Source organism: Camelina sativa, chromosome 7 (assembly GCF_030686135.1).
Source record: "Camelina sativa cultivar CO46 ecotype springtype chromosome 7, ASM3068613v1".
Lineage (NCBI taxonomy): Eukaryota > Viridiplantae > Streptophyta > Magnoliopsida > Brassicales > Brassicaceae > Camelina > Camelina sativa.
This window is the reverse complement of record NC_141886.1, coordinates 32,275,926-32,299,972: the sequence shown is the minus strand read 5'-3', so window position 1 is coordinate 32,299,972 and position 24,047 is coordinate 32,275,926. Positions and strand designations below refer to the sequence as shown.

At 34.1% G+C, this 24,047-nt stretch overlaps 5 protein-coding genes and 1 non-coding gene across 11 annotated transcripts; 3 read left to right on the top strand and 3 right to left on the bottom strand.

The window, feature by feature from the left end:
- Nucleotides 1-1,047: 1,047 nt before the first annotated feature.
- LOC104703601 (protein argonaute 5-like) lies at nucleotides 1,048-6,794 on the bottom strand. Its single transcript, XM_010419637.3, has 20 exons — nucleotides 6,008-6,794; nucleotides 5,391-5,596; nucleotides 5,132-5,281; nucleotides 4,917-5,047; nucleotides 4,674-4,783; nucleotides 4,473-4,576; nucleotides 4,204-4,339; nucleotides 3,991-4,107; nucleotides 3,782-3,889; nucleotides 3,628-3,699; nucleotides 3,272-3,394; nucleotides 3,050-3,188; nucleotides 2,846-2,967; nucleotides 2,619-2,756; nucleotides 2,391-2,533; nucleotides 2,241-2,303; nucleotides 1,918-2,117; nucleotides 1,766-1,839; nucleotides 1,573-1,667; nucleotides 1,048-1,485 (listed from the first exon to the last, which is right to left on the bottom strand). Exons 1-20 carry the CDS (start codon nucleotides 6,671-6,673, stop codon nucleotides 1,281-1,283), a joined length of 3,102 nt encoding a protein of 1,033 aa, XP_010417939.1. The 5' UTR covers nucleotides 6,674-6,794; the 3' UTR covers nucleotides 1,048-1,280.
- Nucleotides 6,795-10,012: 3,218 nt separating this feature from the next.
- Nucleotides 10,013-13,051, top strand: LOC104703600 (UDP-D-apiose/UDP-D-xylose synthase 1). Its single transcript, XM_010419636.3, has 9 exons — nucleotides 10,013-10,619; nucleotides 10,867-10,959; nucleotides 11,067-11,174; nucleotides 11,528-11,642; nucleotides 11,733-11,866; nucleotides 11,953-12,054; nucleotides 12,166-12,258; nucleotides 12,355-12,490; nucleotides 12,583-13,051. The coding sequence occupies exons 1-9, from the start codon at nucleotides 10,344-10,346 to the stop codon at nucleotides 12,693-12,695; spliced, it is 1,170 nt and encodes a 389-aa protein (XP_010417938.1). The 5' UTR covers nucleotides 10,013-10,343; the 3' UTR covers nucleotides 12,696-13,051.
- A 183-nt stretch (nucleotides 13,052-13,234) lies between these two features.
- Nucleotides 13,235-13,306, top strand: TRNAG-UCC (transfer RNA glycine (anticodon UCC)). The gene has a single exon. It is a non-coding gene; the product is annotated as a tRNA-Gly (tRNA).
- A 474-nt stretch (nucleotides 13,307-13,780) lies between these two features.
- Nucleotides 13,781-15,662, bottom strand: LOC104703599 (histone deacetylase HDT4-like). Of its 3 annotated transcripts, XM_010419634.3 has the most exons (8): nucleotides 15,500-15,662; nucleotides 15,161-15,231; nucleotides 14,830-15,047; nucleotides 14,684-14,703; nucleotides 14,560-14,595; nucleotides 14,370-14,464; nucleotides 14,108-14,270; nucleotides 13,781-14,033 (listed from the first exon to the last, which is right to left on the bottom strand). In XM_010419634.3, exons 1-8 carry the CDS (start codon nucleotides 15,510-15,512, stop codon nucleotides 13,984-13,986), a joined length of 666 nt encoding a protein of 221 aa, XP_010417936.2. In that variant the 5' UTR covers nucleotides 15,513-15,662; the 3' UTR covers nucleotides 13,781-13,983. The 3 variants fall into 3 exon arrangements, with proteins under 3 accessions (XP_010417936.2, XP_087316074.1, XP_087316075.1); XM_087459948.1 differs by lacking the exon at nucleotides 14,684-14,703 and having other exon boundaries at nucleotides 14,821-15,047; XM_087459949.1 differs by lacking the exon at nucleotides 14,684-14,703 and having other exon boundaries at nucleotides 14,821-15,077; nucleotides 15,500-15,639.
- Nucleotides 15,663-17,734: 2,072 nt separating this feature from the next.
- On the bottom strand, nucleotides 17,735-18,784 carry LOC104703598 (uncharacterized protein At4g22758-like). The gene has a single exon (XM_010419633.3). It carries the CDS (start codon nucleotides 18,494-18,496, stop codon nucleotides 17,921-17,923), a length of 576 nt encoding a protein of 191 aa, XP_010417935.1. The 5' UTR covers nucleotides 18,497-18,784; the 3' UTR covers nucleotides 17,735-17,920.
- A 2,456-nt stretch (nucleotides 18,785-21,240) lies between these two features.
- On the top strand, nucleotides 21,241-24,034 carry LOC104703597 (notchless protein homolog). 4 transcript variants are annotated; one of them, XR_015562624.1, is made up of 12 exons: nucleotides 21,242-21,437; nucleotides 21,524-21,605; nucleotides 21,678-21,767; nucleotides 21,873-21,998; nucleotides 22,071-22,198; nucleotides 22,281-22,480; nucleotides 22,612-22,684; nucleotides 22,777-22,906; nucleotides 23,005-23,285; nucleotides 23,369-23,423; nucleotides 23,516-23,572; nucleotides 23,673-24,034. XR_015562624.1 is itself a non-coding variant. In XM_010419632.2 (12 exons), exons 1-12 carry the CDS (start codon nucleotides 21,312-21,314, stop codon nucleotides 23,754-23,756), a joined length of 1,413 nt encoding a protein of 470 aa, XP_010417934.2. In that variant the 5' UTR covers nucleotides 21,243-21,311; the 3' UTR covers nucleotides 23,757-24,034. The 4 variants fall into 4 exon arrangements, 1 of the variants encoding a protein (XP_010417934.2); XM_010419632.2 differs by having other exon boundaries at nucleotides 21,243-21,437; nucleotides 22,796-22,906; XR_015562625.1 differs by lacking the exons at nucleotides 23,005-23,285; nucleotides 23,369-23,423; nucleotides 23,516-23,572; nucleotides 23,673-24,034 and having other exon boundaries at nucleotides 21,241-21,437; nucleotides 22,281-22,506; nucleotides 22,777-22,839.
- The last annotated feature ends 13 nt before the right edge of the window (nucleotides 24,035-24,047 follow it).

Sequence of the window (24,047 nt, the reverse complement as noted above, 5' to 3'; positions counted from 1 at the left end):
TAAGCAAGCTTATTATACCCATTCTTCCTCTCCTTTCTTGTGTTCAAACTCTTCGTATCTCTGTTCTTGTAGTTGTTTTTCATGGTCCGGCTAACTTCCAACTGATCTTTTAACAGATTTTTATGTTACCTATTTTTATGTTGTTATGAAAGAAGTTACCTATTTTTATGTTGTTACGAAAGAAGTCTCAGAAATCAGATTTCACCATATACACTACAGGGCTAGCTCCATATTAACAGAAAAAATAGTAGTGTGCACCTTTGCAGCTTTCATGTTTCTCAAGTCCTCGAAATAAAGATTCGGCTGCAGCCAAGAGAACCCTTACCATTAAACTATACACAAACTTACTGTGGAGTACAAAAACATAGAAGAAAGGTTGAGGCTTGTTTCTTTACCGGATTCAATATTTCCCTTCACAAGCTCAGCGAGGCCTTTGATCGCTTTAGCTGCAGCAACCACATCTTGAAGATTTTCATGGCCACTCTCTTTTACCAATTCCAGAAATTCGTCAGCAACATCCAATGATCAAATCTCTTATACAAGTTCCTATATCTAGACACACACAAACATAGTAGCACTGTTCATATTTGGTATTGTATTTTAAAATTTATATAAGTATGTTCTTTTGAAATTTATTTTGAAATTTATTTTGAAATTTTTGAAAAATTTTGAAACAAATTTTGAAATTTTGAAATTTTTAACAAAAGATCTTAACTACTGATCTTACATTATTTAACTATATTTTTTTTCTAAAAACACCATAATTAGTTCTCCCATTTTTTTTACCTATGATCTTAACAACTGATCTAACATTATTTTCACTATATATTTAATCTAAGAACACAAAAAAAAGTTCTCTCATTAATGATGCCCTTAGATAAAAAACATGACTTGAATTCTCAGTTTCATCAAAATTATGAGAAGTCAACTATTAAAGTAAAGAAAGAAGAGTAAAAAACAGTGGCAGGGTAAGTTAAATTCTCAAAGATAAGGGTAAAAAAACTAAAGGCAAAATACCATTTATGTGAAAACTTCTGAGCCAGATCATTTATCCAAAAATCCATAATTAACGCTTTGTTTTTCACAAACGACAAACTAGTCATCAGACCATCATCGTCAACAGCAAAACCCATAAATATAATCCTAAGAGAAAAAGTCGGCTGAGTCCTTCAGAATATTTCAAGCCAAACCCAAAAGGAGATAAAAAAAACCCGAGAGCAGAATATAGTTTTTTCAAACGGCAATTAAAGCTGGCCAAAGAGAGAAGTATCATCACTTCATCAGCAATAAAACATCACTTCCTTGACGTTGTCTTTTACTGCTGGGAGCTGCGAAGCGACTGGACCTCCACTAGTTGTGTTCCTCGACCTGCTCGAGCCTCCATCTGAGAACTCACTCTCCATGTAATAGCGAGCTCGGAAAGCAGCCAAGTGTGCGTAGTAAGCTGGTGGCACAATTGACACTGCTTTCGTGCACCTTGCATACCTGCATAATTTTTTTTTTTTTTTAGCGAGATAAGATCAGACAGTTAAAGATGTCAGAAAGAAAATGTACAATGTTGTTGTTCCTTACGTGTAGCAAAGGTTGTTGGTTAGCGTTTGCAAGGCATCAGCTGAGAAACTGTTCTCGTCGTGAAGCACATGGTAATGTGCTGGCCTGCTTGTTCCCTATTACCATTCATACATTCGAAGAAACTTAATAATATAATTATGCAGAGACAATGATCTCATTAATTTGGGTCTAGATTCTTGGAAGCAATCAATACCTGTATACCAGCGTGGCTGTTCAAATAGAAGTCGAACTCATTTGGATGACAGATTTGAGTGTCAACCACAGTACCTAAGAAGAAATGCAAATATATTAAAGATTCGATCATCAAAAGAATTAAGATGATCGAGAAGAGGAGATTGTGGAAACCTGGAAGAATATTGCCACTCTTATCAGTCATATCACGATTCCCGTGTTGAGCAGGGAACAACCGAGTGTGATGTCGTTTCTGGACTATCACAAAAGTGACACGAGGGGCATAATTCTCCTGGAGAGAGTTACAAGCCTTGCGTATAGCAGTCATCTCATGGAGCAGAACCTGGTTAAATTGCCCTTCGCTTACTCCATCACTGCATAAAGAGAAACCAATTAGAAAAACCTGGTCAATTGCTCATAGACAGATCTTTACATTCAAGTAAAGCCAAACATGATCATGAGCAGATTATTATTACATTTCAAGGAAAATCACTTACCGGTAGAATATGATCCTATGAGGTATATGTCCCGTAGCTTTCCTGAATGCTATGAAGTGTTCCCTGAAATCACAAGTACTGCCCCTTTTAATTGATCTTGTCAAAAACAATAGAAAATGGAATATAAAGTTGTAGATATTTTGTTCATACCTTATTAAACCAGAGTGGACTAACCCTCGCTCGGGATCTTGTACCAGCTTATACAGGTCCTGAATGATTTCTTCCCTATGAGCCTGAGCAGAAACCAATCCTCGGTATTTTGTTATTTCAGGCCAGTCCATAGAGGCCACAACCTGTAGTTTACAGAAGAGAATTACCTTTTCTGATGAATCAGTAATAAAATCAGATACACGTAATATTAATCAAGATAATACATACAGCGGCAATAGATGGACTCGAGTCTTCTCCAGGTTGCGGGTGAGTAACATCAGCACCCATGATTATGGTTGGGCGATCAGTAATAAGAGGTATGTTTCTTCTGATAGCATCATTAAGAACAGTGTTCCTTCCCCCAGTCTGTAATACAAAATAACCGTTTTACACCATCATATAAGTACAATTGAATGATTAAAACATTAAACAATAAGAAGCATAGATGACTAGACCTTGACATTGATCTTCAATGCGACATTTTCCATGTACTGCTTATTGAGTTTAGAAACTTGTCTTGGTTGACAACACTGAGAGACGATCCCCAATTCTGTTTCACAGATCCTTTTGATTTTTCCTGCAGACAGAAAAAGAACTTCATGAACAGATTGTCGAAATAAATTTACACCAAATATAACCAATCATTTTTACAGACTTACCATACGATCCAGTCACATCAGGTAATATGACAATCAATAGTTGGAGATCAGGTGCCCTTTTGTGGATATCATAGAGAGCTTCCTCAATTCTTTGAGGCGGATAAGAGATGAGCGGAATAATAGGCTGTGAATTAAATTGCTGGTATACATAATATAAAATAGTTAGTAACTTTTCGGGTGTGACATTGTGACAAGAACCCAACAGCATGAGATAAGTCAGACCATTCCTTTGCTGACGCACATCCCAGTCAGCTGTTTGCAGAACTCTGGCGGTAAACCTTGCTCAATCCGTGTCGCAAAAGTTACACAAGTCCAAGACGTAACTTTTGCTCCATTAACCATTTTCTGTAGCACACATATCACAGCCAATGGGAGGTATGAGATGCAAATTTTTTAAAAACACACATTAAACCACAATAGAAGCATTAAGTACAATCTTCATCACCAACTTTTTCTTCCACATCCAAATCCAAAGCAGAGAAATATAATATTTATCAAAAGAGAAAAATAGAAGTATATTCCATATCTAGCTTCAAGTGCCTACAGAAAGCATTAATGATAGTCAATTACAGTATTACCTTGTCAATCATGTTCCACTGTCCTAGGCGTGGATTTACCATTTTCTCTTTACCACTCTCATGGTACTTCAACTGTAAACAGAAACAACATCGTGATGAGCAACATTGAAAAGAAAATGCAATGTAATAACAAAAGTGCAGTTGAGAAAATCACCAATGGCGGAGGAAGTACACGAGCTTCAATCGAGGCCAGTTGGGAAGTCACTGACATCCCAAACTCCTTGCTCACATCATCATCGTTATAATTATTTTCCACAACCAACTAATAACAGAAAAAAAGAAAACGTGATGTTAAACAGACGTGCAAGATTAAAGACGATCGAAGAATTATTGAAACAGTGATGCAAAGAGGATAAAACCTACCTTTTTGATTGATTTCTCTCTATCTTCAGGTCGTTGGCAGGTAGCTCTTAGCAACGCCGTCACTTGCTTCGCATTGAGCCTTTTGGTGTATCTTTGCTCTTTAGAAATTTTACATAGCTGCAAAAACCAGAAACAACCAGATATTTAAGGATACATAATGCATCCAAGAAAACGATGGAGATAAAAGAGTAGATGATTAAACTGAAATCATACTTCCATGGGTATGTAGACAGGTCTTGCGTCACTCCCAGTTTGGATAGCAGGTAGAGACGGGTATCTCACCCTATAATTATATTTTTCAGAAAAATATTGTATAACCGTCTTCTCTGATTTGTCCTCTAAGGTGAACCTGAAATTATAAGAACAAAAGAAACATCAGCTACTTTATAACCAAAGATCAAACACCTCTTTCAAGAAAAAGCACCGAACAAAGTTCAATGATTCTGCACTTGGTCAAGGCTGAATGAAGAAAGCATCTTCACCTTAGCTGACTGATGGGACATCTGGAAATCCCACTAATCTTGGCACTTTTTTCGTTTTTCCAATGTACCAACGTAACTTTTAGTGTCCTCAAAACTTTCTTCACCTAGATACCAACATAAGATTTTCAAGATACAAAGTATAAAAGGCATCCCTTTCAATAATTTTAACAATTTAAATGTGGAGTATAGTCAGAGATGTACCTTAAGCCGATCTGAATCCCTAAGTGGTCTGCTTAAGTCCCTTATATTCAGAAACTTGCTAATAAAGTCTGTGACAAGAATCGGTTCATAGAATGATCTTGCTGAAACGTCTGCATCATAAGAAAATAACATAGCTATAATGCATCAAAATCAAAAACAAGTAGAATACTGAAATCTCAACCAAAAAAAAGAAGAGATTTAATTAACAGCATCAACCCAGGAAAACATTTAACATGTTCTTACCAATGTTAAGCGACAAGCCCATCTGAGTTAGCCTTAAACTTTGGAAATAACCTCTGTAGTACTCAATACCATCTCCAAGCTCCCCCTTACCAAAACCAGTGCTGAAAAAAGACCTCCCAACAGAGACATAACTGCACAGAAGTAATACAGGGAATCGTAAGTTTATGCATAGCTTTTGTTAATACGGAAGTTTAAGCAAATTCCAAATTTCCTACTTTTGAGAGGGCGTATCCCTGAGAGCAACATCAAGAACTTGGAGAACATCATAGGGAGCATCTCTTTGCTTCTGACGCAGAAACTGTTGCAACTGATAAAGATCAGGAGTTGACGCCTTCTTTATAGCAACTTTAAACTGTCTGTCCTTCCTGCCAGAAAGAATCACAATGCCAAACAATAAAATGTAAATACAAGTGCAACGAGCATTTCTGAACAACACAAACAAACCAATCTACGAAGAGTTTAAAAAGGCATTACCCAAAAGAACCATCAGCTCTTTTTTCCGTCAGATTCACAACAAACTCTTTCGATTCAAAAGGTAAAGCACCAGCAGTATAGATGCTTTTCCTTCCATCATACGCAGGAATCTTCCCTGCCAAGTGAGAATCTTTATATGTTTTAGCCAACTCTTTCATCACGTTCCTGTTCACTGTCTTTGATATCACCTCAGGAGTGATCGAAACCTGTAACCCAAAAAAAAAACAAAAAACAAAGTTTTAGCCGTACATCTCCATTCATGAAACAACAACGCTATATGACAAAAAAAAACAAGTCATAAACACAGACACTGAAAAAAACAGATTCAACATGTCAAAAAATGTCTACGAACTTGTTGAAAAACATACGAAAATACATCAGATCAACATAAAAGAACAAACAACAGTAGCTTCCTCAAATAAGAAAAAAAAAACCCCAACGATAAACACAAACGACAAAATCAAGTCTTTAACGCCGATTCTAGTGAATAATAACGCTAGATGAACACAAACGACAAAATCAAAGTCGTAAGACGTACAAGGTTCACAAAAAACAACAAAAATTCCTAAACTTCGTGAAAGAGACGAAAATATTGAAATCGAAAGAGAGAGACTTACATCGTAGTGATAGAGATCACGATCGGCAACTTGAACAAGGAAATGATTCGCACGAACAGTGATTCTCCTCCCCACAATACCACGCCCTGGCCGTAACTGATGCGTCACCGCCTTCGACGACGCAGGTGAAAGCGTAGCCTCCGGTTTCGTCTCAGTCGGAGTAATCTGAAGCTTCAACAACGCCGCAGCAGCGTCAGAAACCTCCGTAGTAGTAACCTTGCTTCCCTCTTTAGACGAAGAAGAAGCAACAGACACCGTCGCCTTAGAAGAAGACGCAACTTGACTCGCCGTCGGATCTCCGGTTCCGACGCTACCGCGACCTCTCCCGGCAGAAACAGGAACTTGCGTCGCCGTCAGATCTCCGGCTCCGACGTTACCACGACCTCTCCCGCGAGAAACAGGAACACCACGGCCACCGTGACCAGAAGACGGAAAAGGAACACCACGGCCACCGTGAGGAGAAGACTGGTCAGACGGAAAAGGAACACCACGGCCACCGTGAGGAGAAGACTGGTTAGACGGAAAAGGAACACCACGGCCACCGTGAGGAGAAGACTGGTTAGACGGAAAAGGAACACCACGGCCACCGTGAGCAGAAGACTGGTCAGGCCTCCGTCCTCCTCTGCCGCCACGACCAGCGCCGCCGTGACCGCCACGATTCGACATTGTGATTGTGAAAGCAGAAGAAACCTTCCCGAAGAAGAAATAAAAATCTTTTCAGAAATGGAGAGAGAGAGAGAGAAAAATGGTTTACTGTGTCTGTGTGTAGAGAGTGGGACGACGTCCCGTATTTATAAAAAAAAACTGCAAGTTAAAAAGGAACCAAGATTACTATTTTACCCTTATAGTTTTTGCCCCCTCGTTTCTGACGATTTTACCCTTGCCGCTTTGCCTTCTCTTTTTTTAACCGTGCAGAAATTTGTAATTGACTGTTTTGGCCTCGTAGCTTCGTGACCATGATCGTCGTAATTTCCTCTGTGCTTTTTTTACCTGTATTTAACTTTTTATTATAAAAAAAAAAATTAATAAAGTCTGTGTTCTTTTTTCATGAATTGGAGTCTGCATATGCTTTATGCCGAAGCAGAAGCAGACCCAGAACCAGAGTAGAGACAAAATAACAGATTTTACCACTATTGGGACTATGTTATTTACTATTCCAGCTTTTTCTATTTTGTATTTACTTGAAAACTTAGAATTCGTGATCCTTTTTAATATAGAAGACCAGAAAAACGAAAGAAACATTTAACGATTTGTATTTTTTAGAAGTCAAAAGAAGATTTGTATTAGTGAATATTGAATAGTAATAAAGAAGATTTGTATTACTTAAATATTGAATAATAAAGACTAAAGATAACTATCATCTCAGCTAATTATGATTGATGATTTGATATATATATATATATATATATATATCATATATATATATATCATATATATATATATATATATCTGACACATTCATAATTCCCTCTTTAACTACACACCCCCATCACATCAGTTTCTTAAGGCAGGCAGGGTTCATTGGTTACGAGGTCTTCTTTTTGTCTTTTTACCGATGTTAATTAAAAATGCTAGTAAAAGTTTTGGGATTAATGTTTTGGTTGTTCTTATCTTTTTCATTAATTTATACAACCCATGTCGTACGAATAAGCTTTTTTCCTTTATTTGTTTTTTCTTTATTAGAGAGTTTGAATTTTGAATTATTATTATTTTTTCAGAAATTATTATTATTACTGTATTATCTTTATGGATTTTTAGTATATTTGCACTGTGAGACTGCTTTATATTAACGCTAATGAATATGAAAATAAACTATTTTCTTTTATAGTGAACAACAATCTTTGAATGTTTGTAATTATCTAATATTCATTTTTTTGGGTATTATAAGTAATTTTGTATATAAAGCATGCTAATCCTTATTTATATTTGTCACTATTCTAAATTCTTATGTTATAAATGGATTTTTAGTTAGTGGAGTTTGACTAACGACTACAATATAATGTTCCTTCTTTTACCGTGTTTAAAATGGTAATGAAACAAAATTCAAAGATTATTGCGATTGATGTTAATAGTAAGTAAGACTAATTTTGTTTTTTTTTTTAAATTATGAAAACATCTTATTCGGAAACAAATAAGGAAAGCAAAAAAAAATCATCTACAAGCTCTTCATATGAAATTTACATAAAATTTTTAAAATATATATTTACATAGCCCATTTTAAATATATATTTTTTAAAATGTTAATTTAAAATTTGAATAAGAGAATATTAAAAACATATTTTAATATATTGTTGATTATTTGGATTCAAGTCAAATATTTTTTAAGTAGAATACTTTGGCTTCAAAATTAAAATATTTTAAGTGATAATTATTTAAAAATAATATTTCAAACTCTCATATATCTAGCATGATAACGCTTAATTTTTTAGAGCAGTTTCAACTTTTTCATTACACGTGTGAAAGATATGAATACATTCTTGATTAACGTTGAGACTTAGCGTTTTCACTGTAACGTCTCTACAAACCCTTTGCCAATCTAGTCTATAGGAACACAAGTTATTCACGTATCATTTTGTAAAGAAATCATCTATGAAAAAACTTTTTTGGAGTGGTTTTTGTTGATTTTACCACCTTTTGAATAGTTTATGGATTTTACCATTTTGTTTGTAAGTTATATTAATATGATTTAACATGCTTTTTATTCGTTATATTTAAGTTTAGTCGGTTTTATTTGTTCTTAGAATTTAGTATTTGATATGAATTACATATTGTATTAAAAACAATGGAAAATACATATTCTTTTTTTTTTTAAGTGGCAAAATCCACAAATTATTCAAAAAATGGTATATCCAAAAGTTGTAGATAACTAAACGTCTTCATGGGTATGTAAAATGAGTAAATCGCATATGAAAATGTTATCTTATGCAAAATTCCAATGTTACTTGGTCAAGTTTTCGTCTATGTCGAGAAGACCCTTTGTATGATTCCAAAATAGTTACTGCCATATGATTCCAAAACAGTTACTTTATTTATCATTTTTGGTACTGCTATATAATTCTTCTTTGATCATTTTATGCAGTTTTTATTTTATTTTATTCAAGCTAAATTGTATGAAAACGAAAATAGATACACATAAGCAAAACGTTATGGGAAGAAGAACAGGTTTTCTCTAATTTTAAAAAGTGTAAAATGTTTTGTATATACAAATATATAATAAACACCAAACATAAAAATTATTTTAAAAGAAGAAGTGTATCTAGTCAAGTGGTAAAAGTTGGCTATGAATCGGACTTGTCGATTCAATGATGACAAAAAACCATATTAAAATAAATATTTAAAACGAAAAAAATTTAAAACATAAATATTGAATAATTGAATTAAAACACTAATAATATTATAAATTTATATGTATAATAAATTTTTGTATTTATAAATTATTTACTTATTAAGTTTCCAAATTAGAAAAAGGTTTTTGTAGTGTTTTCATAACAAAAATGAAGTTTATGGTTTTAAAATATTTCGAAAGTGGAAAACGAATCTCAAAAGGAGTTTTTCATCGAACATAGGTTCAAAGTATTAAATTGTGGGCTTTCAACTCAAAACTTATTGACAATAAGTGGAGAGACCCATATATCTTATATACTATCAGAATTTTTTGTCCAGCTTCAGGTATAGGATATTATATCCCTAATACCAAGTGTCTTTATTTTTATTTTTTGAATTGTTAACAAGCATAATTTATAATTGCGGGATAATGATTTTAAATGTAAATATTAATCTGATAAAGTTTTGCCACATTTTTCTATTATATAGTCACTTAAAAACCTTTAAGATTTGGGGTAAGATTTTTTCTGCCGACATATATATATGCTATATGGCAATTTATCTTGTAAAAAGAACTTTTAGTTAATGAAATAAACACATTCAAGTAATTAATTACTAGATTAACAATCATAATAATAATTAATAATCATATAAAATCATTAGTCGAAGAAATAATAAAACAGATCTTTTTGCTTGCTCACATCACATCCTCTCAAATCAAAACGAGAGATCACGTGGATTATACAGATAACGTGCGTACAAACCACGCGCCGATACCGAGAGTTAATAATATTTTCCAATTTCGACGAAAGCAATTTGCCTCTCCGTTGTTCACATGCGATGCATCTTCTTCTTCTCTGTTAAATATCCCACCGTCACCATTAGATCGCATTGTGTTATCTCCTCGAGAGAGAGAGAGAGAGAGAGAGAGAAAGCTTTACTGTAAACGAAGGGTTTGATTTTTTTATTTTTATTTTTCTGATCTGATCTTCGAGAGATAGAGAGAGTAATCATGGCGAGCGGAGCTAATAGAGTGGATCTAGATGGAAGACCGATAAAACCGATGACGATATGCATGATCGGAGCCGGAGGTTTCATCGGTTCACATCTCTGTGAGAAGCTGATGACGGAGACACCGCATAAGGTGCTTGCGCTCGATGTTTACAACGATAAGATCAAACACTTGCTTGAGCCTGATTCCGTTGAATGGAGTGGTCGGATCCAGTTTCATCGTATCAATATTAAGCATGATTCCAGGCTTGAAGGACTTATTAAGATGGCGGATCTGGTAAATAAATTTGCTTATGAAATTGTTTCTTTGTATCTATCTCTCTCTGTTCTTCGTTGTTTATTAGTTAAGTGTGATAATTTAACTGTTGAGGAAATTGATAGTGTGTAATCGTGATTTTTGTCTCAGATCTGATCTGTTATTCGGAATTTAGATATTTTGATCTGTGATTTTTTGTTTTCTTCAGTGTTGAGATTGGTGATTTTCTGATGTAATTCTGATATTTGTTTTTTTTTTGGTTCTGCAGACTATAAATCTTGCTGCGATCTGTACTCCAGCTGATTACAATACGCGTCCTCTTGATACTATCTACAGCAATTTCATTGATGCGCTCCCAGTGGTATGTGTTTCTTACTTAGCTGTTGTTCTAAAGAATTGATGGAAACAAGTTATGTGCCTCATTAATTATTAGTTGAAATTGATTGGTTGATGTGTTGGTTTGTGTAGGTTAAGTACTGCTCTGAGAACAACAAGCGTCTCATTCACTTTTCCACCTGTGAAGTATATGGAAAAACCATAGGAAGCTTTCTTCCGAAGGATCATCCCCTGCGTGACGTAATGCCTTTTTGCACCTTTCGCTTTTCAACATGTTTTTGTCTTTTTTTTTATTTTATTATTAATCTCACCAATGAATGTACTGAGGAACATGTTGAAACTAACAATTTTCTTTCTTTTTCCTCGCCATATGAGTTTAACTGTGAACTATCCAATGGAACTTTTTTTTAGTTCAGTTAAAAGTTTAGATAACTAGTCGTCTATCACACACTTGTAGAAGCTTAGAATAGCTAATATTATTCGTTTTAGGAATGTCTGGGATCTTAAATATGTAGAAAACATGGTTTCTAGAACTTCAATTGCCGTGGGTTGGCTTCATTGTTTGCTAATGTTGTTTGTTGTGCTTTCTACAGGATCCTTCTTTCTATGTTCTTAAAGAAGATATTTCCCCTTGCATATTTGGTTCAATTGAGAAGCAGAGGTGGTCATATGCGTGTGCAAAGCAACTGATTGAGAGACTCGTTTATGGTAGGCTTTCTTTTTTTTTCTTAGCTGACATGTGAGTGAATATAATGTGGTAAGAACCAAAAGGTTTACATCATTTGTTTCTTGTGACAGCTGAGGGTGCTGAGAATGGACTTGAGTTCACCATTGTAAGACCTTTTAACTGGATTGGACCTAGGATGGATTTCATCCCCGGCATTGATGGTCCTAGCGAAGGTGTCCCACGTGTCCTCGCCTGCTTTAGTAATGTAAGTATGCAAAGGCGAGTCTTTAATCCAATGTCATTCTGTATATTTGCCAACTTTTTATTAATGCATTCCTATTTATATTTCAGAATCTTCTACGCCGTGAGCCTCTCAAGCTTGTGGATGGTGGAGAATCACAGAGAACTTTCATCTACATCAAGGATGCTATCGAAGCCGTCCTTTTGATGATTGTACGTTCTATTGCTTATATCATTCTTTGTGGTTTTTGTTTACAAACTGTTAAACTTTAAAGGAGATCCAACCAAAAGAACCTGCACTGATATATTGTTTATGTGTTTCAGGAAAACCCAGAGAGGGCAAATGGGCATATCTTCAATGTTGGCAATCCAAACAACGAAGTTACAGTACGACAGCTAGCTGAAATGATGACTGAGGTGAGGAAGATTGGTTTCAAAACAACTGAAAGAGTTGCTGGATTTTTCTTTCTATCTTTCTCCGGTTCTCAAATATTAAAACGAATCATATTTCAGGTTTACGCGAAAGTGAGTGGAGAGGGAGCCATAGAGAGCCCAACAGTTGATGTTAGTTCCAAAGAGTTTTACGGGGAAGGTTATGACGACAGTGACAAGAGAATCCCAGACATGACCATCATTAACCGCCAACTCGGTAATTCCCACATCTCACATGATTGATGATAATATGCTTAAAGAGAGTAAAGATCATGGCTAATCTGATAGATTTTTTACTATGAAAAACAGGATGGGACCCGAAGACATCTCTGTGGGACTTGCTGGAGTCGACTTTAACATATCAGCACAGGACCTACGCTGAAGCTGTAAAGAAGGCAACATCCAAACCTGTGGCTTCGTAAAATTTCCAAGACCTCAATTGTCAGCAAAACTCGTTAAACACGCATCGTTTTGGCATTTTACTCTATTCGATTCTATTTTTTGTTTTTCATCCCAGAGAAAACCTTTTTTCTTGTTAAGAAAACAGTATAATCACGGTGGTTCATTCCAAGTATATGTTTTATATTTTTCCTTACAAGTTTTCCTCTTTTTGGTTTGGTTTGTTACTCTGTTTGCACAATGTCAATGTATGTTGCAGCTGCCAGAAAGCAAAAGGTTAATCGTTTGTAGTGAATGATATATAGACAGAAGTGTTTTCTTTTACAAGAATGTTTATGTATTTCTCTGTTCTACATAATAAGGAATGAAGATTTTCTTATCTGTCTGAGTAAAGTTTAAGTGAAAAGGATGAACATCGTTGAAGCTTAGCTTTTGAAGAACTACTTTTTGGTGATCTTTAAATCCGACGGTTATGAAAAGAAAAAAAGCTTTGGTGTTTAACGACCTTTTAAACAGATATTACATAAAGATAAAACTGTAAAAAGCAAATACAGAATCAATAGCGTCTGTAGTCCAACGGTTAGGATAATTGCCTTCCAAGCAATAGACCCGGGTTCGACTCCCGGCAGACGCAAAATTATGTTTTTCCTTTTGCATAATTTGCGTCTCTGTTTTCATTTCTTTGGTCGCAGAATTCTGCCTGATGTTCTTTTGATTTTTTCAAAAAATTTAAATTCAGTGATAAAACAAAATTCAGTGTTTAACAAACAAAGGTGGTTAATAAAGGATAACTTGAATTAGTTGTGACCAATTCATGAATAAATTTATAAGCTCATGAAAACTATATGCAATAATGTAATTCAATGAGGTTAAAAAAAATGTAATTTAATATTTCTCGATTGTATATTCTGAATGAGGTTAAAATTGATCTTCCGAGTTTCGAATCTTATCTCTCTCTCTATGGTAGAATTGTGAATATGTGTTTTTGTTATATGTAGACAACTTATGGGTATCGGCAATGGAAATTTTGACATGAGGAGAAGTCAATTTGAGATCAAGGATCAAGCTGATGCTACTATGGCCAATATTCGCTTCACCCGTCAGTAAATAACTATAATTAAGAATAACCATTAAAACCATCTAACACCGCAAAAGACAACATAACAACATATTAGAAAATAATCCAAAATTTTCAAAGAGCCCAAAAGCCTCACAAGTAACTCAACCATTAACCAATAGGGGTGATAACTATCAAAATTTTGTATCAAAAAGCATAAACTTGTATGAAAAAATGTGACTTTGGCAGAGTCTCTAGTTTTTGCAGGAAGAACCACATGGGAATGGGCACTTCTTCTTCCCTCCTGCATCAAAAAATGGTTGAAACTCATTAATCCAGTTTCATCTCTATCTCTCTTCACTTTGGATTTTTAGTTACCTGATGACTTGTTCTGAAACGCAGCTTTAGCCTTCTTTGATGCAACTGTGTTGTTCGTTGCTTTACCATTTGGAATCTTCTTACTCGGAGGCTCAACCTTTAAAGGTTCTTCATCCTCTACGTCTTCTTCATCAGACTCATCCTCATCCTCATCAGAACCCATCTAAGCAAAGCAAACAAACAGGACAAAACCAATCAAGATTACTTTTTTAGACTGATTCATTGCTTGCTACACACAAGCAACTCCTTGAGCAAAATCTACCTCATCTGAGCCGGATTCATCATCTTCTTCGCCTGAGTCAGATTCATCCTCTTCAGGCTTGATCTCATTATTCATTTCATTTGGAGGCAAAGCACCTTTTTATAACAATGTCAAGGTTAAGATTTTATAAATAGAGTCACAACTAAACTCAAACTACCTCAAAACAGTAGGCTTTGTAAAGTGAGCTTACCACATTGTTGTTCCATGTACTCCTCTAACTCAGAATCTACACAAAATAAAAAAGACAAAAGATAAGCTTTCAAGCTTTGATAACAATTCAAATCAAAATATTAACTTAAGAATAAGAAACTCACCAGAATCAATCTCCTCATCCGTGAAGCATCAGAAAAAAAGAAAAGGCAGAGCAAAAGCCAAATCAAGGATATACAGACACAAGCTTTGTGAACATAATTTTGAATAAACCATTGAAGATACAAACTAAAGAAAGGACAAAGGATATTGTTCATCGTCATAAGGGGACTTGTAACCAATAAGAAACACACTGCTTTCAGAGCTGTGAGAAATCTCAAACTCTTGATCAAAGAAGATATCAAGAGAAATTTGAGGAAACTTCTTTGAGAGATTTCCGATAATAATCTTCTTCTTATCCTCACCATGCTTCACATAAATTGGAACATTCTCATCTCCTTTTAACTTATTCAAGTCACCAATGGTAACCTAAGAGAATGGTAACAACAACAACAACAACTGATAACATTTAACCATGTTCAGTTTCGTTTACAAAGCAGAGAGAGAGAAACTTGCAAGAATTACAAAAACTGATAACATACCTGAGAGACATGGAGTAAGTAACCATCTTCTGGTTCCACCATAAGAGGCATCCCTGGCTTAACCTCAATTCCTACAATTGAACCATTACTCATCAACTACCAATTCAAACAAAAAAACTCATAAAAGACAGAAGCTTTGAAAACCAAAACTCCCAAGAATACTAATATTTAGCAAACAATCTCATACAGTTTTGAACACAATGACAATGCTTATTGACTAAAATAGAGATATAAAAACCAGATTTTTAAGGCTCTTTCACAGAACAATGCTTATTGAATACAAAAATTGATTTTATCAATAGAAAGTTATAAAGGTATAAAATTTCAGAGAGGCAATACCCCAAAACTCCATAGCTAGAGAGTAGTGAAAGATGAAGATGTGTGTGGCTGCTTTGAGAAGATGAAATTTAGGGTTTTAGAGTTTGTTTGAAAAAAAAAAGAGAACAAAAGAGCGGCTTTATATATATGGATGCTCTCTTACTTACTCCTCCTTTAAACTTCCTTTTAGCCAGTAGGGTTTTACAACAATTTTAACCAAAAAAATTAAAATGGAAAGACTTACTCCTTTTGGGTAGCTAAGTTAATGGGCCTTTATTCATAGTGGGCCAAATTAGAATTGGCCTTATTTGATGATTTTTTTTTTGGTAGAAGAATCGGCCTTAGGGCTGGGCAAAATAACCGATAACCAAATAACCGACCGAAACCGAACCGAAAAAACCAAACCGAACCGAACCGAAATTCTTCAAATACCCGAATGGTTAGTAAAAATCTATATCCAAACTAACTGAAACCGAACCGAACCGAACCGACAATTAAATGGTTAACCGAAATATCCGAAAACCTAGAAGATATCAAATATTATATACTTAATATTATGCAAAACTATAAAATAAACTTAAAATATAAATTATTTCTAGATTCAAAACAATTAAATATTTTAAATAATCAATATATGTAAATGTTATTATTTTGAATTTACAAAGTTAAATACTATTTTGTAAAATTGAATCCATATTTTTCCCTTTTTTGTATTTTTGTTATTGTATATTTGGTTAATTTTGGTTATATTCGGTTAGTTTTGGTTATATTTGGTTTATTTGGTTAATGTTAATATAATTTATGTTAGTTATGGTTATTTATTTAAATAACCAAACCGAAACCGAACCGAAAGAAACCGAACCGAACCGAACCGAAATTTCAAAAATATCCAAATGGTTACTATATTACTATATCCAAAATAACCGAAACCGAATACAACCGAACCGAAACCGAATGGTTAACCGAATGCCCAGGCCTAATCGGCCTTATTTGATGATGAGTTTTAGATATATGATTATATATATTTTTTAAGAAAATAATCTTTATTTTTTTATTACATAATCTTAAACTAGAAGGATATACAGTAAAACCTCTATAAATTAATAATGTTGGGACTAAGACATTTTATTAATTTATAGTGATATTAATTTATCTATAAATTAATAATTATTATTTAATAGTGTAAATTTATAATTATTAATTTATAGATATATTTTTAATTGTTTATTTTTTAAAAAATTATGAATTGGAACAACTATAGCAAAATAAGATTAAACTTTCGGATGTTATAAATTTTATGGTTTAGGAATTGAACTTGTAATATTTAGAAAGCACTATTTACAATAAATTACAAATATTATAGACAAATTGACTTATACACATGAGACACATAAATTCAAATCTATGAATAATAATATCAATTCTCCTATTTTAATAATCTGTCAAATTATCAAATTGTAAATGATGCATATCTAAAACTTAAAAGTTTAAATTTTAATTATTTGTATGACATGTTATAAAATATTTTAGAGATATTATTATAGGTTGAAAATACAACATTACAATTGTTCTATAGAATTGAGCTTTAGGAGAAACATACACTATTATATCAGTATATATATATATATAAATTTACATAATTATTAATTTATGATATTATTGGGACCATATTTTATAAGGAGATTTCGAAAAAATTATTATCTTATTATCTTATCGAATATTGTTAATTTTTACACTGGCCCGACTTGGAAGCAGCAAAATTTATTAATTTATAGTGTTTATTAATTTATAGAGTATTAATTTATAGAGGTTTTACTGTATTTGTGAAATCTCAAAGAATCATAGAAATGATTCTGTCTTTATTTACATAATTTTCGCCAAACCTTTATTTAATTCTATATTTCATTTTGTAAATCAACCCTTTAAAAAAATTATCTTATTAAAAAGTAGGATTAAACCAATAAGCTAATAAAAAGAAGAAGAGCAACACGGCACTGAATTGGTTTCTTCGTTGGTCACAATTCACAAATGTCTGACTTTAGGGATAAGGTTGGCTAAAGTCAGTTATTACATAAACATGAAAGCAAACTTCTATTATTAGAGAGGTCTCAAACCAAAATATCTTACAAACAACAAACAGCTAATATAATAAGTTAACAGTCTTCTATTTAGATTGTAATTTACCCATCTTTTGTGGCTATGTCCATCCTTCTAATGTTATCTTATATAATAAAATTGTCAAAATGTATTTAGACCTTTCTTGAATCATCTTGGCATATAATTGAATTAAAAAAAAAAAGACATTATGTACCACTAATTTATGATGAATTATATATACAGATTACCAAATAAAAATATATATATTTCTTCCTAGAAAATAAATAAAAGTTGAAACAAATTTGGAAAAAAAAAAGCAATAATGATCCAAAATGTTTAAAACTTCTAGAAGCCAATAAATTTGAGCCAATGGAAACTAGTTTTAGCCACTTTCTCAGCTTCCTTCGAACAAGATTCCGACGACGACGAACCACCACCGCCGGCGTTATTTTTCCGGCCACACAAGAAAAAGTTTCTTGAACCAAGTGATATCAGTTTCTCCTCTCTTCCGATACTCTCAAGACTAAACTGAGAGTAATGAAGATCAAACCCCGACGGTTCAGATTCCGGTAAGAAAGGCCGGCGAGCTTCTTTAACATACTGACGAATCGCGGCGTCGATTAAGTCGCTCACGGTGGATTCCGGCGAGATGATAATCTGAACAGCTCCTAAACTCCCTTGAACCGTCACGTTTAGTAACAGTTTCGTCAGACGCGGCGGGAACGAAGCCGTATTATCAGGTCCGGTGATGCTTTGACCACCGGTTGAGAATAGCTCCGGTAACGTCTTCGGTCGCCGAAGCTCGCCCGGGTTCGATAACGGCGTTGTTCCTCTTCCGTGAAACGACATCGCTTTATCCGAGAGTTTTCTCCGGTGAGACTTCTCTGTTTCCGGCGTTGCTTTCCTGTTACCGTTCTTCATTGTTTTAACGATTGTTTTAAAGCTTACATAAGTTGAGGAGTGGCAAAAATGTAAATAGTGGAGGATGGTGTGGGTAAAAAGACTAATATAGGGGAACGTGAGAAAGATTAGTATTGAAGGAGACAAGTATTTATAGTGGGATTTGTGTAGATAATGAAAGGGAGTGTGAGGTGAAGGGAACCGGCTATTGGAGGTGAACCGGAGATCCAATTATTGTTTGTAAGTTGGGTATTGAGTCCAGAGGTTCAACCGGTGGCTTTTGAATTTATGAATGAGATTTAGTATTTGTGTTATCCATAGGTCGTTGTCTCGTAGAAACCAATTTGGACTAGACTTTACATTCATGCACATGGTTACTTTTATTTTTTACTATAAAATTAAGTAATTTTGAAATGTCCTCTGTTTTTTCATTAGAATTTAAGCATGTTCTAATACAATTTTTAAAATGAAATTGATTATTTATTTATTTGTTCCTTAAAAATCATATCTACTTTATAGAAATTAAAGTTACTATGTGCATGAATTTAATATATAAGATAACATAATATAATAGTTGAATTCATTAATAATTCTAGACTTTTTTGTTTTAGTTAAATAACAAAAATTTTTAATTAACTTTATAAAAGTATAAGATTTTAAATATTTTTTTTACAAATCACAAATTAATAACGTTAAACTTTAACAAAATTTAACAAAATTTTGATCTAATAACAACAAAATCTACATAACATTTAAACTCTTTAAAATTCTATTCAAATCTCAAACCAATAATTTTCCCTTAGTATTTATGTTATCGATAGGTAGTAGAAACCAATTTGGACTAGGTTTTACATTCATATGCACATGGTTACTTTTAATTTCTACTATAAAATTGAAATGATTTTGAAATATACTCTAATTTTTAATTAAAATTAAAGCATGTTATAATACATTTTAAAATTTAAATATTTGTTCCTTACAAATCATATCGACTTTATAGAAATTAAAGTAATCATGTGCATGAATTTAATATATAAAATATAAATAGATAAATTTAGAAAGAAAATAGAAATGTGATTCAAAAATGTGTAGACATTCGAATAACCGTCGGATTTGGATCGAAGATAATTCAATATAAGTTCATGTTTAAAATGATCTGATATAAAATTGGTGATTAAAATAACCATAATTGAAAATTTATGATTTTAATGACATTTTTCCTAATTATTTACAGCTTCAACTTGGTTAAGTCATAACTCATAAGTAAGTGGGACTTGTGTTGTAATAAAAACAATATACACGTGGCAGGAACAGAAAGTAAAGATGGGCCCAAACGCCGACATAACTGAAAGATGCCGGAGATGTGACCAATCTCATCCTCCCCACTCAACTTGCTTCGTGGATTAGTCCCCTCAATAATTGCATTGTAGTGACATCGCTTGGGACAATTCTCTTTAAATGATTAGTAAATCAAACGTTGAAGAATAATACATTAACAATTGCAACTAAACTTGACTTATCAGGGCATAACAAAGCAAAAAAGAAAAGGATTAGTTATTTATGTTGGACATAACATTACGTAAGTGAGTGAACCTCATGGGCTAAACCAACTTATATGTGAGGTTTAACGAAATAACTAATTTTAAACTAATAAAAATAGGAGTGGACCTAATTTTGGTGTGTTTTCTGGTATGTATGTAAACGAGTTTTTTTTATCAATCTGATGATGCTTCACCTTCACGTGGCCTAATTATATTATCTTATCTACTTGTTTTGTGCAATATAACCATACAAAATGCAAAGCCGTGACAGACCATTGTTTTCTATATTTTCTACTTGATAAGAAAATTATATGGATGAAACAAAAATTGAAACAAAATTTGATTGTTCTAAGATAATAATTAAGAAAGGATAGTCCGTGAACACATGATAATAAAGAAACGTGGCTATCTGCACAAATTTGATAGATAGCCTTCCACGATTCCACCCCAATTGCAATTTGCATATGAGTAATAATGATGCTATACTACAAGACAATGTCATATTTTATTTTATTTTTGTGCAGAAAAAATGTTTAATTTTTTTATTTGTTTGGCTGTTTGTTTGGGATGTTGCCTTCCCCGGATGATAGCAACTCGAGCATGATTTCCATTATTTCTTTGTTCTATGTAATAACTATTATCGAAATTCACACTAACGGGTGATGCTTTGTAAAAAGAAATGTTATAAAACGTTACATCTGAGGTAGCATAATACATGCACGAAGTAGAACTGAAGAGGTTGGGTTTTATTGATTTCGATCGATATCAAATATATACGAAAGTAAAAACCATAAACTATAAACCAAAATCTAAAATTCAAAAACCAAAAACTATAATCCAAAAACCACTAAAAAAAATTGCAAAACATTTATAAAATCGAAAAACTAAAATCTATAGTCTGAAAACCACTTAAAATCTCTTAAAGATTCATAGCCTAAATATTTATCCTTTATTTCGAATTTTTCCTTTTTTTTTTAGAAAATTAAATTTGATTTGGAATTTTTTTTTCCCACTCATTTACAACGATCTTCCTTTTGTTTACAATTATTTTAAAAAAGTCATTTGTTCTCTCGTTGGCTGGTTTAACTTTTTTTGTAAAAATAATAATTATTCAATATCTTTTTTTTTTTTTTTACAATTAATTTTACAATTAGTTTTTCCTTGCTGACATGTCAAAATTTTGTTGGTCACTCCTTTATAAGATATATAAAACCATTATTTAGGGTTTAGGGTATGCAAATACGTTGTTCCCCGCACTTTGCCTCCACCTTTCGTCGGCGCCGGCGCAACCAGACATGGCGGAAATGGTTTTATGTCGGTTAATGGATCCTGAAGGAATTACTTTAGGTGAACCTATCTATGTCCCTCTCCAAACAGGGCCTTTGCAGCTTACCCATCTAACCAATAACTTTCTCAACAATGTACGTAAGGGATAAAGGAGTGATTTTTCTGAGTTTTTTGAGTTACAGAGTAACCTCTGTTTATGGTTTACACATGGAATTTTCAGGAGGATAACTTGCCCTACGCTTTCTATGTATCAGACAAGGAACTTGTTGTGCCCCTAGGAACACATTTTGAGAGAGAACAAGGTTTTTTTTTTTGCGCGGTATGATGTAGCTAGTTCGTATCATATTATTGATGGGGAAATTGTGTGCATTCAGTGTCCGTGGAGAATGTATTGACGATAGTGTGTCGACAACAAGCTGTTTTCCGAACTCGCCCTGTTAACCGTGTTTCTGCGACCATTGCCGGTATATCAAAATGTTCCTTCCTCTCTGCCGTCTCAACTACCAGACTGACTAGTGGTAGTTTCATAGATTAGCTGACTGGTTTGTCTTAAAAAAATTATTTATTAGGTCATGAGGGCTCTGTTCTGTGTGTTTCATTTAGTCCGGACGGTAAGCAGTTAGCTAGTGGCTCAGGTGATACCACTGTCCGGCTGTGGGATCTCAACACTCAAACTCCATTGTTTACATGCAGAGGTACTAATCTCTTTTGCTCTCTAGGTTTTTTTTGTCTCTTATTTTCTGATATGCGTTTATTAATATTGTCAGGGCACAGGAACTGGGTTCTGGCCGTCGCATGGTCTCCAGATTGTAAGCACCTTGTTAGTGGTGGTTTAGATGGTGAAGTCTGTTGTTGGATACCGGAAACCGGACAGCTAAATGACAGCCCCCTTACAGTAACGTCTTTTTTTTTTCTTTTTTTTTTGGTTAACCTTTGTGAGTGATGATACTGATCGATAAACACTTGACTTCTCCCAGGGTCACAAGAAATGGATTACTAGTATCTCGTGGGAACCAGTCCACCTTAACTACCCATGCCGTCGGTTTGTAACTTGTAGCAAAGATGGGGATGCAAGGATATGGGACATTACACTTAGGAAAACCCTAACGTGTCTCAGTGGACATTCACGTGGTGTGACTTGTGTCAAATGGGGAGGAGAGGGAATTATATATACAGGGCATGTTTCTAAATTTTTCTAGACTTGTAATGCTTTGATCATCCTCTTTTATGTTGTAGTAGATCATGTCACTACTACTTGTATCACTTGTTGCTTGCTATTCAAATTATGATCTGTCTTGTGTTTGGCAGTTCTCAAGATTGTACAATAAAGATGTGGCAAGTTACTCCGGATGGGGATCTATGTTTGACATCAAAATTGGAGGTAAAAGCTCCATGTTCTGCATTCACCTGTCCCTTGTGAAGAGATTCTCCTTGTATATCTTTTGAGCAGCCTAATTTTGAACCTGCATATAGAATTCTGTTGTTACTTCAGGGGCATGGACATTGGGTGAACTCCCTTGCATTGAGCACAGACTATGTTCTCCGGACAGGAGCTTTTGACCACACTGGAAAACAATATTCTTCACCTGAAGAAGTTAGAAAGGTACTGAGAGATCCCTATCCCTCATTCCTTTACCTTTTTTTTGTTGTCCATTAATAACGTACCCTGTTTCTGATCTCTCGTTTGCTTGCTTTATTTAGGCTGCGCTTAAAAGATACGACCAAGCAAAAGGAAAGTCCGGTGAAAGATTAGTGTCAGGTTCTGATGACATGAAAATGATACTTTGGGAACAGTCTGTTAGCGACAAACCTAAAAAGCAGATGCACGGTCATCAGCAGGTTGTAAACCATGTGTGTTTCTCACCTGATGGCCAGTGGATTGCAAGTGCGTCTTTTGATAAATCTGTCAAGATATGGGATGGTATCACGGGGGAGTATATTACAACTTTGAGAGGCCATGTTCGTCGTGTTTATCAGATCAGGTTTGGTAGATTCCTTGAGAACATATTGGTTCCCCTTTCCATGTTTACCACTAATTATTAATTAATTAGCTTTGTAACCACAGTTGGTCTCCGGACAGTAGGATGCTTTTAAGTGGTAGCAGTGACTCTACCCTTAAGGTAATCTTGTTTTTTTTGTCCTAAATCTCATTCACAACAAAATATATGGAGGTACTCACTCCTCAGATTCTACACCTCTCTCACTTGCACAGGTTTGGGATATTGGACAGAGAAGGTTAAAGCAAGATCTTCCTGGTCATGCGGATGAGGTATTATCAAACTAACACTTTTGAAAGCTTTATTAATGTTTCCGGCCTGCTTTGAAAATGCCAATCGCTTAAATGTTTGTTTTTTTCCATGTGTGAATAGGTTTTTGCAGTGGATTGGAGTCCTGATGGCGAGAGAGTAGTTTCCGGTGGTAAAGATGAATGTTTGAAGCTATGGGTGGGTTGAAGCGGGAGACAGCTATCTATAAACAAAGTTCTTGAAATTTCGATAAAGTGTTAGATGCGATGGAGCGACTTGAGTCGTGTGATCAAATAAGTACTCCAACATGCCGCCAACTTAGAGAATATCTATATCGTATTAAAATTCTTGATTTGATTATACCATTCATGATTTATATAAACCAATTTACTTTATGTGAAGTGACATATAAAATAGAACAGTAAGAAATTTAGTGAGATAACTATTGTTGTTATATCCGAAAGAATGGTATTTGAACACCGAAATTGGATATTTCAC